At 33.5% G+C, this 11097-nt stretch overlaps 2 protein-coding genes across 6 annotated transcripts; one reads left to right on the top strand and one right to left on the bottom strand.

The window, feature by feature from the left end:
- Positions 1-2869: 2869 nt before the first annotated feature.
- Positions 2870-10384, top strand: LOC106744678 (pyrroline-5-carboxylate reductase 2-like). Of its 5 annotated transcripts, XM_014619623.1 has the most exons (9): positions 2870-3117; positions 3597-3812; positions 5721-5858; positions 5990-6060; positions 7075-7245; positions 7355-7567; positions 7758-7923; positions 7993-8124; positions 10167-10384. In XM_014619623.1, the coding sequence occupies exons 2-8, from the start codon at positions 3737-3739 to the stop codon at positions 8112-8114; spliced, it is 957 nt and encodes a 318-aa protein (XP_014475109.1). In that variant the 5' UTR covers positions 2870-3117; positions 3597-3736; the 3' UTR covers positions 8115-8124; positions 10167-10384. The 5 variants fall into 5 exon arrangements, with proteins under 5 accessions (XP_014475109.1, XP_014475108.1, XP_014475111.1 ...); XM_014619622.1 differs by lacking the exon at positions 2870-3117 and having other exon boundaries at positions 3737-3812; positions 10156-10384; XM_014619625.1 differs by lacking the exons at positions 2870-3117; positions 3597-3812 and adding an exon at positions 4916-5009.
- Positions 8750-10877, bottom strand: LOC106744677. Its single transcript, XM_014619621.1, has 4 exons — positions 10340-10877; positions 10131-10253; positions 9696-9923; positions 8750-9616 (listed from the first exon to the last, which is right to left on the bottom strand). The coding sequence occupies exons 1-4, from the start codon at positions 10470-10472 to the stop codon at positions 8928-8930; spliced, it is 1173 nt and encodes a 390-aa protein (XP_014475107.1). The 5' UTR covers positions 10473-10877; the 3' UTR covers positions 8750-8927.
- Positions 10878-11097: the final 220 nt, after the last annotated feature.

Below are 11097 nucleotides of genomic sequence, written 5' to 3'. Positions count from 1 at the left end.
TATCGTCAATTTACCCATAATTTATTTCCGAATTCTGTATTTAAAAAATCTGAAACAAAAAGATACATAATAGCAAAAAAGTTATTTAATTTTTAAATGGTAAAGTGACTATTGGCCCATCTTGTATATAAAATGTAAACAGAATGTCCAATAATTCATACAGTACCGCTTGTGTGCAGGTTGAATGAATTAAACTTTACAAAAAAGTTCTCTACTATTTTGCAAACAATCACGCGAAATTTCGAATTATTATGATTTTTATTATTATGATTATTATGATTGAAATGGCTATAAGGCTTTTTCAATTAATGACTAAAAAATTTGCGTATTATTTGCAAAATATAAAAGACTTTTCTGTTCAGAGTGGTCTAATCTACAAATATATGACAGCTATTGTACCTGTGACAGGTTCAAAGTTTAATATATTGACGTCTGTCGTCAGATACAACAACCGTTGTATACTTGTAGATCGTTCTGAACAAAAAACTTCTGTACTATTTTGCAAATGACATGCAAATTTTTGAATCATTAATTAAAAAGCCTCTATACTTGGTCTAGCGATTGAATTACACTTTGTATAAATATATATGATGCATAATATAAATTACTTGTAGTCGTGTGGAAATTACGCTTCTACGTCGTGTAGAAAACATCGATTCTAATAAGGACTCTTATCAGAACGGTTACAACACAGTTTTTTTACATGCTTCGCAACACATAAAAGATACAACTAAACGAACCTATAATCCACGAACATGCGCAATGAATGATCAGACAACTGTCAAAATCAATGTTATATAATCAAGGTTGTCTTATACACGATGTATTTATATACATGTGCTGTTTTAATCGTAATTATATATGCTATTTTGTCAATATTATGCAAACGCGTTAGAATCGCACAAAAATATTATTTAAAGGTATTTCGTGTATTTTTATATAAATAAAATACGAGTTGTATATAAGTATACGCAAATTTTAGTATACGATGTTAAATATATATATATATATATATATATATAAGAAATTATATACGAAATAAGTTTATAAATTATACGTTATGGAAAATAAACTGCAGTCCAATTCTTTTTTTTTACCATTATTATTAGCGATGTTCGCAAAGTAAATTTTATTATATATCAACAAGATAGAAAATTGTGCAATTCCCACAATGCGTTTACATAAATGACCAAATTTACATAAATTTACAATTACCATAATCAAGAATTTACATTAATTGCAACACACAATCAATTAATTGCAATACAAAACAATCGTTATACATACGCATTATTGCTACATAAGAGATGTGTATCGTTACGATAATGATGTTACATATAAATCATGGTCATAGTTTTCATTTGAATGATTTGAGTTCATTCGCGTAATCTTCGTGGACTTTCATCATTAACGGTGCTTATCAATAACGGTGTTTACAGATAGACGAAAATATTCTTCGAAAAGATGCTTTTCAACACGAGTATATAACGTTTACTATTGCCGATAAATCACGTCGATCTATTCGTTTTTTGATACAAACGTTACGGTTTAGCTGAGTTTCATGTAAATTCAAAATGTAACGCGAAGACAATGTTGACGTCACGAAATTAATTTATAAAAATGCCTAATAATCGAATGATTGAAGTGTCATTTCATCGGAGGACACTAGATTAAAACACCGTAAATTATATGTTCTGTATGGAATGCAGTGATCATATAAAAAATGATCGTTTTACTTCGTCGAAGTTTTACTTCATAATTGTTTGCGATATACGCACAATTTAATGTACGCGCACTTAAACGTGCTGATAAATTCCATTATCTTTCCTACGACGTTTTTTTTTATTCTGATACCGCAATTACCAAGACAAACAACAGTATAATAATACACTTTAATACTCAAGTCTGCGGGATAAAGTTAGGTTTGAAGTTATGTAGGCTGAGGAACAGTTATAAATGCAGCTGGGTTTAGTGGAAGTATTTATATAGGCAAGAAATGTTCGAGTATTTTATGAAGTTCAACGAACAAAAATGTCGACAGTAGGATATACTGTGCGAAAAATTTTCATGATAAAATCTTCACTAATTAAATCATTGGTTGACTCTTCAACGTTTTGGTGAGATCCATGCAATTTTTTGTCGCGGATTTTTAAATATTGACTGAACGAGAGTATTCTTTTACTCGACATTTATCTGATTTCGTTGCACGAGCAATAATGGGAATTAATCGCAAACTATATCACGTAAATGACAACTTAGATAAGATAAAATAATTAGAATACTGCATCTCGCTACTCTACTAGTACTCTCAGCGGCATCTGTACGTTCATTCGAAATGCATCTAGGGATGCGATATCTTTGTCGGTGTCGATATTACTCAAATCGAGCTTGGCGCCGAACACTCTGCATTACAAATTCGCAAAAAGGAACAAAACTCAACGATTAAGATGTTTACTCGCTAAAAAGTTGGAAACTTTGTAAAGCTACTTCATTTCCCCATTTCTCGCTGTAAAAATATAATCTCGAAAAATAACGATCAAATAAGTGAGCGAAGAATTAAAGTTTGTTGCGTAACATAAATCGAATCTTCTTCCCTCTACTTCAAATAACAATCAATTAAATCTATCTAGATCGAAAATGACCAAATATTTCCTTATGTAAGTTCCCTGAAATTTATTTTACATGTAAACTTCTAAACTCTATAAATAGTTTACAACTGTAAAGTTGTAATTCCGATATTAACAACACTGGGTGCGAATTTCTAATTAAGCATTTTTTTTTTATAGAACTGATCATTGTTGATTTTAAGGTTTACGATATCGTGAATGATATCGAGGTGGGGGGCGGTGACTCGTTGGTAGTTTTCCGCACCAGATAGCCCTACTATGATCGTGTTTGAGATGTAAACAGCTTGAGTGCATGCTTATATAAGGATGCCTGAAAATCATCTTACGTAGTAATAAAATCATCAACGAAAGAAAACTTCGTCAAGAACGCTGTATCGATTTACTAAACTCTCTCCGGCACAGCGTGTGATTACATTAGCTGTCTGTAACATTCCGCCGCACGTCACCCACCACCGACGAATCTATATTTCGTACGATATGCCACGAACATGTAAGTGTTTCAACTTGGCTACCCGTTACCGGTTAATCCGCTAGACCGAATTAATCGATCCGCAACTGCTGATAAGATACAACCGAGGCACTGATGCAACGCATCGTAAATGCTGTGATGTGAATCTGCGATGCGACAGAGTAGTCGTAGTTTCGATTTTGCAAGATATAAGTTGCTTGTACCTCGATTAAAGGCGATATATTAATTTACCATGAGGGGTCATATCAATGTGTGATATATATATATTTTATGATATATATTTTCTTCATATATTTTTTGACGTAAAAAACTAAGATTTTCTTCATATTATTAATATTATCCTATTCATATGTAATATGTTATTGATATGAAATAAATTTCACTTTGTATTACGTGATTTTAAACGTAACATTAATTACGTAACTTAAATATTATTTAATTATTAAAAACGTTCCACAAACGTTTAAAAACTAACTTAAATGTCATTTAATTATTTTCAGAAATTCTACAGAAATTTGGATTCTGTGAAAAAAAAACTCAACGTTATCAAGTCAACGTTACTTTTCATCGTGTTCATCGAACATAGAGATATTATTTATTATTTATCTCATAACATTATATCTATCTTATAAATCAAAAGATGACTGTCGGTCTGAAGACAATGAGTTTAATCAAATCGAGCCGCCGAGTTCGGAGAAGTTTAAATGTACGCAATGGTGAGTAATGTCCAGATTCCAATAAAGCTCTAATAGTTCAATGTTGACGAGTGATTTATAAATCACGTGTCTTCCATTGCATTATTGAGCAATGTGTGTAAAAAATATAAATCCATATTATCCTTCTTTAATTAATTATCGGTTTTCCATTTTCTTTATATTGTCCTCCGTCTTTTAACTTGATCTTTCACAATATTTCAATAAATAAGTATGTAAACTGTTCATAGAAAATTTATAGGAGTATTATGATAGAATAGAATTTCTAAATATTTCCTCATATTTTGTAGCATGATTTTTCAACTTACTCCTACGTTATTATACTATTGACTCTGTTCTGTGTTTTCCCACATTTTGTAATACCGTCAGTCTCTGCTTTCCACTTTGCATAATTATTGCCGTCCTTCCATACCTTTAATAACTCAATCAATGTAGGATATCACATTATTGCTTAAATCATTATTTTCTCCTTAGATTAGCTTAAGGTTAACGGTTAAAACTGTCGTCTCCCTTTTCAATTGTATAAAATATATAAAATAAGTGTAGGCCTCATTACCGATGCTGTTCCGTTGCCGATACAGGCGTCCTAGGTTACCGGCCAATATAGCCGCTTGCCCTACGAGAGGGCCATGCGATAAAAAAAAAAAAAAGAGACGAATAAATAAACAACGGTTGTTAGAGACACACAAACTGTCAATAGTGAAGAATAAAGTTTGATTTGTGTTAACATAAAAGTGGATTGTGAGTTTATATATTAAAGTGGGAGTCCTGCTGTTTGTGAAAAATAGGGCCATAAATAAGCATGAAGTAAAACATTGTCAATTAACTTCACTATCATATTATTGTAAGAACAAATCACGTAATTATTAATCGCCTCTAGAATAAAATAATAACGTAATCACAAAGAACGTAAGAGCAAATATCTTCTCGTCATTTAAACATTCTTTCGCTTATTTTTTTTTTTAACCAAGATGACAGAGGTGAAACTGCGGACGGCAATATTTCTTTTGTCACTCATAAAACATCCACGAATGTACAAGGTTCACCGTCGACATGTGTCGCTGTAACAAGGCTGACTTAGCGCTTTTTTTTCTTTTTTTTTTTTTTATTACATTGCGGTAGAAGTTACGTAGCTCCGACGAGCTCGGAGCTAATGTAAAGAAATCTAAATACGGAATAAGATCAGTCGAGAGATTGAAGGTGCGGTAGTGTGCATGTTTCTGATATTTCCTGTGAACGCACAATATAATTATGTTGTTATCTGCTGCGATATACATAGAAAAACAAAATATTTTCATCGTGCGGGATGATACGAAAAGAAGCGATAGATATGTAAAAAGACGTCATTGCTTGTGTGATTGTCGCCTGCGACCGTCAGATTAATGCACTTGTCGTGCAAAAATTATAAACTCGAGTCGCTTTATCGCGTTCATATCAGTGCTCTAGAGCTACAAATGCATCGCCGCGGCTAAATTGCATCGGAACGAACGAGAGCAGCTCGCGAGAGTTTAGTCAGGGATTCAGTCGTTCGTGTCGCGGAATAGGAAACTGTTGATATCTGTTTGCTGAGTGTCATATGATACTATTCGCGTAATTAACAAAGTTGTGTCGATTCTTCCTTTGTCATTTCTCTCTCTCTCTCTCTCCTTTTCTCTCTTGCATCATTGCATTGGATTGCTACTGTAATTTCTGCGGATTTTTTTTTTATTATAGAGTTGAAATACCATCTGTAATGTTTGTAAAGTTTTGTAAAACATAATTAATATTCAAAGATTTCAATATGTAAACAATGTAACGACAAGTCGAAATCTCAATGAAATATTACATATACGAAAGGAAGGATCTCAGTATAGCAAACTAATATACATAGTGCAGATTGAGATGGGTAATTTTTCTCTCTGTATTCGGCAGTGAGTGATCAACTTCTCGCAGATGGTGAGGTCAAGAAGACAAGAATATCGCTAAATATCAACACGAACATGTTGAAAATCGGTTTTCTCGGCGGAGGAAAAATGGCCCAAGCACTTGCAAAGGGTTTCATACGGGCAGGTAAATATCTTTTTCTTTTTTTTGAAATGTTTTAATAGTTTAAATTCGAACGACGAAGCTTCGCCGAAACGTTACTCGCATCTTTTCCTATTTATAATGGAATTGATGCGTAAATCGCTATTGTTTTGTAGGTTTAAGCAAGGGCGACATGATATTGGCGAGTTGTCTTCCTAACGATACGGGAAGCGTAGAAACATTTAAGGTGAGATAATAGTATCGTAAAATGTAAATCGTAATCGTACGACGCTTCTTTTGTTTATAAGGTTCGATAAGCGAATGCCATCTTTCAGATGATAGGATGTGATTATAGGATGCTACAATGAAGAATCGAAGAGTATTACGTTCAGTTTCTCATGACCGTGTAAATGATAATGTAAAAAGATATTCTTCGCGCACTGTGTGATTTTTTTCGTCGCAATATGTTTCTTGAATAGTCGTTTTCAAAGTCGATAGATAAACTTGATAAAAATACAATACAATGAGATGAAATCGGCGTTATTTTGCATGTTATTTTGCGTTTAACCATCGTGGCAATTCAATTAAAAGTATTATCGAAATTGATTAATGTTAAAAAAACTTATATGCAACATTTCCTGATTCTTTGTTTTTCGTTTGTTCGGTATACATTTACCTTCAATCGAATGGTTAATTTCTACTTCTGTGTTCATTAAACAACAGCGCGATAGTTCGGATATAATTTACATACAACATTGACCGCATACTTGTTGCATTCTTATCGATGATTATTTAGCATAGTCGTGCTTATAGTGAAATTTTCAAACGTCCGACACTCGTAAATTACCTGTGTAAGCAATAAGACGAATATTATGCTTAATTTCCTCATTAAACTATTCTCGACATACTTGCGCAAATAATACGGAGTCTTATAAATCTATGAAATATTCCTCTAAGCGCTTATCACAGGAAAGAACGCGTAAATAAGCCGATAGCTTATATATATTAAATCAAACTGACGTCGAAAAGACATTAAAATAACTAAAGCACTTAATCGAGATTTATATATATATATATATATATATATATATATTCGTTATACGAAAAAGTTATATCGGAAGAGTTCATGAGTAATGATCTCTACGAATGATATTCTATTTTCGCAGAGCAGACTTTAGCTTTCAGGCTGGAGATATTGTATCATAAATCAAACATGCCATTAAATGCCCGCATACAATCAATTGTGTATAAATGTTTCTAGGCAATGGGATCAAAATCCGTGTTCACTAATAATACCGTTATCGATTACGGAGATATCCTGATCCTCTCGGTAAAGCCGCAAGTTGTGCCGCAAGTTCTTCCAGAGTTAAAGAATAGTAAGAAATTACTCATCTCCATCGCCATGGGTATCCCCTTGGCATTGTTAGAGAAGGTACATACATTCAGTCATTAAGAAGAGAGATCTGTTAATGTCACGCGGCTCAATGTCGAAGTTGTTTATAAAGGAAAACGCACACAGTCAGAGAAAACTTTCATTTTAGGCACTTCCACAAGGAACACCTGTTATAAGAGTAATGCCGAATACACCGGCCTTGGTGGGCTGCGGCGCTACGGTATATACACGTGGGAAGCATGCCGGTGACAAGGAGGCCGAGATCGCGGAGAAGTTATTTTCCGCCGTAGGTTTCTGCGAAGAAATCCAGGAAAATCTCATTGATTCCGTCACCGGTTTGGCTGGCTCCGGTCCTGCCTATGTCAGTGAACGCCTTTCTGTTTACATCATCATAAAAATCTTACTTTCTGTGTAGAAGCACACGTAATCTATAAGGATTTTATAAAATCTCTAAATATGAATTTTATGAAACTTTTGTATAAAAAAAGAATTACCCGTTGAAAAAAATTGATAGAAAATCGTTAGCATGACGAAAACCGTTTCTTTTTCAGATATGCATGGTAATCGAAGCGTTGGCCGATGGTGGTGTAAAAATGGGCCTTGCCAGATCGACTGCATATAAGCTTGCTGCACAAACCGTTCTAGGTGCCGGTACCATGATTCGCGAGACGAATCTTCATCCGGGTCAACTTAAAGATGACGTATCTTCACCAGCAGGTCAGGATATTTTTAGAAATATAACTTTCACTTCCTTACAATTGGTATACGTTCTTCTTTTTCTCGTAGGAAGCACTATAAGCGCCATTCATTATTTGGAGCAACATGGCTTGAGATCAGCGCTAATCGGCGCTGTGGAAGCCGCAACGCTTCGGTGTAGACAAGTTACTGCGGAATTTGAAAAGAAATAAAAAAATCAAGGTAATAATGATGACAATAACGATCATAAAGTTAATGTTGTTACATAATAATCGCATTAATAACACAATAATGATGACAATAACGATCATAAAGGTAATGTTGTTACATGATAGTCGCATCATTAACACGAAGGACGATACGTAATGTAGATGATTGTAGATGTAGATCGTAAGATTGAAATAACGAAGGGTATTGTCGTATCCGGAGATGTAAATGATTCTCATTTTTACTAGTTATTGTTATTAATATTATTGCCAATTGTATGTATCAGATTTTCTTTTATTAATTTTTATAATGAAAACTGTTATGCACGCGATATAATTGTGATGTTAAAGAACAATAAAAAAAACGCAGATTTTATTTTAGTATATATATATATATATATATATATATACTGTTGTTATTGTACAACAGTATAATAATATAATAACAACAGTATAATAAAAACTAATAGTAACTAACAGTATAATAAAAAAAAATATATATATATATATTTTTTTTTTTTATTATACTGTTAGTATATATATAAAAAAAAATATATATATATATATATATTTTTTTATATATATATTTTATATATATATTTATATATATATATATACTGTTGTTATTGTACATACCGTGAGGAATGAAAGTTGACATTGTAATCAATATTTTATTATCTAATATAAATATTTCAAATGACCTTAAATATCTACAACTGTGTCACGTGTAACAAATTCATAAATATTATGTTAATAAATTAGTTTTAACTGAAATTGGATATAAACAATTTCGTTGTACAACTAGAGAATCACACGTTCTTATTCACTCATACTAATGTTCAACGGCACTTTCTTTTCTTTAGTTTGCATACGTTTAAATCCGAGATTAAATTCTGTTTTAAACATTTCTCTATAATAACTCTCTTTCACTATGTCACTTTCGGGCACACCTTCCTGTTTGCACTTGAAGACATAGCACTTGTGCATCGCAGCTATACTCAATCTCGAGTCCAAATATTGTTTACCAGAACGATCCTTAGGATCTGCTGATCTCTCCGTCGGGAAGGATCTGATATGTTCGCGCACTCGATCTTTCACTTCTTCGCTTTTCTTCGTTTTCGGCGTGTGTCTGCCCCTTTGGTCTGGTCCTATGATACCACCTGGCGACGTACGTTTCTTATCCATCACGTGTCGCACAAATTTTTCTGATACCGCGAATGTGCTGAGAAACATGGACTTGCACACGGTGATAAATTCTCCTTTCAACAGGAGAGAATAAGTGAATGTCACCTGCCGGCGATGCTCCGATTTGACATTGCCGCGGCAACGAGTACGCTGTTTCGGGGACTCTTTGACAGAGAGCGCAATATACTGTTTTCGTTGCTCCCATGTGCACGTTTTCCAAAAGACTTTGTGCAATTCCTCACGTTCATGCTCATTTATCTTGTCTGCACAGTGCATGCGACAATTACAGGGTAGTCCCATTGTCTTTGCTGGCACTATCTTACCTGGGTACAAAGGGTATAAGCATTATTGATTATTTACTTTACATGGTAAACTGTGTTTATTTATTTTACATCCATTTACCACCAACTCCAATATATTCCTCTCCTCTTAATCTAGCATTTTTCTTCACATTTACTTTCCAATTCTCAGGATGCTTTGAACGTTTTATAGGTTCCTTATGTTCTTTTGATAATTTTACCTTCTTTTGTCTACGTTTAAAGAATTTTTTTGCAGTTTCTTTTATAGGTACATCATTTAGTAGTAATGGGTCTTGAGATAAATCTGGTGATTGTGTATCCATAACACGTTCTACAAAAGACATTTGTTATTATCTGATCGTAACTAAAAATGATGAAAAATGATTAAAGTTGTCAATATCATTACTTACAGTATTATGTATTAAGAGACAGGATAAATTGATAAGAAAACAATTCTTATATATATTTAGAATATATTATATATATATATTTACAAATTCTTATATATATTTAGAAATAATACAAAATATGTATATACCTATTAATGGATAAGTTTCTACAAGTATTGTTTCAGGTTCTGATGTCAACCCTACACCCCCAGTAGATGTGTCCCTCCACCATTTTGTATTAGCTGACAATTCACTCAATTCACCTGTTGATACTAAACAAAATAAAAGGGTGATGGTAAATATATCTTGTGCGATAAGCGCAGTAAGAAGCTGATTATATAGATGATTTCAAGTTTACCCATGCTGTTATCAAATTTATAAAATACAGATGTATTTTGTGTTTGCTGCTGTTGGTTTATATCCTGACCCATCAACCATGATTCTTCTTTCTTTGTTTGTTCATTCGACAAATTTGTTATGTTCTGCTCCATTTTGCGCTGCTCGCATCCTCCGGCATTTACAAGCCATGCCGTGAAACTTCAACATTCATCTTAATATACCGCAATTAAACTTCGCCTCGCGTTTGCGGGATCAAACAATCCGTTCGTTATTGCATCGGCAATTATTGTAGAGGTTACGTTGCGTCTTGTTTGGGTAGAATTTTCCTTATTGATGAACGATTCGGGCATTCATCGTCGTGAAAATATCGCGCGTGTTCTTTGATATCAGATACATTCGATAAGCGAAACGTGTTCTGCTGTAGAGAAAACGTCTTGATCGCGACACAGCAATACGGCGCGAACATCATAGAACGTATATTCACGCAATATATGCCCGAATGAAAGTAACGTGCGGACGTGATGAAGTGCGACGCGCCTCGACATTCAAGAATAGATTATCACTGTCGTGTTTGCATTCTGCTCGATAGATGTCGTTACGAATATCTGAAATTGCACAAAATCTACCTAATTAACGAGATAAAACCAAAGTTTTATAGAATTTGCGTCCAAATATTTAATACGAACAAAGGTATAAGCTTGAATGATATAACTCGGAATTTATGAAAATTTTATAAACACAGACGAAACAATTTTGTCGGTTTCGTCAAATACTTTA

Source organism: Dinoponera quadriceps, unplaced genomic scaffold, assembly GCF_001313825.1.
Source record: "Dinoponera quadriceps isolate SergipeBrazil2010 unplaced genomic scaffold, ASM131382v1 scaffold1352, whole genome shotgun sequence".
NCBI classification, from domain to species: Eukaryota; Metazoa; Arthropoda; class Insecta; order Hymenoptera; family Formicidae; genus Dinoponera; species Dinoponera quadriceps.
The sequence above is the reverse complement of the archived record's forward strand: the minus strand, read 5'-3'. Positions and strand labels throughout refer to the sequence as shown.

Excerpts from the sequence above, each read along its gene's own strand:
- LOC106744678 (XM_014619623.1), top strand. The coding sequence starts at position 3,737 with ATGACTGTCGGTCTGAAGACAATGAGTTTAATCAAATCGAGCCGCCGA. Across the intron at positions 3,813-5,720 it reads AAGTTTAAATGTACGCAATG|TGAGTGATCAACTTCTCGCA; the intron begins GTGAGTAATGTC and ends TGTATTCGGCAG. Across the intron at positions 7,568-7,757 it reads CTGGCTCCGGTCCTGCCTAT|ATATGCATGGTAATCGAAGC; the intron begins GTCAGTGAACGC and ends TTTCTTTTTCAG.
- LOC106744677 (XM_014619621.1), bottom strand. The coding sequence starts at position 10,472 with ATGGAGCAGAACATAACAAATTTGTCGAATGAACAAACAAAGAAAGAA. Across the intron at positions 9,924-10,130 it reads AGAAACTTATCCATTAATAG|AACGTGTTATGGATACACAA; the intron begins GTATATACATAT and ends TGTCTTTTGTAG. Across the intron at positions 9,617-9,695 it reads GGAATATATTGGAGTTGGTG|GTAAGATAGTGCCAGCAAAG; the intron begins GTAAATGGATGT and ends CTTTGTACCCAG.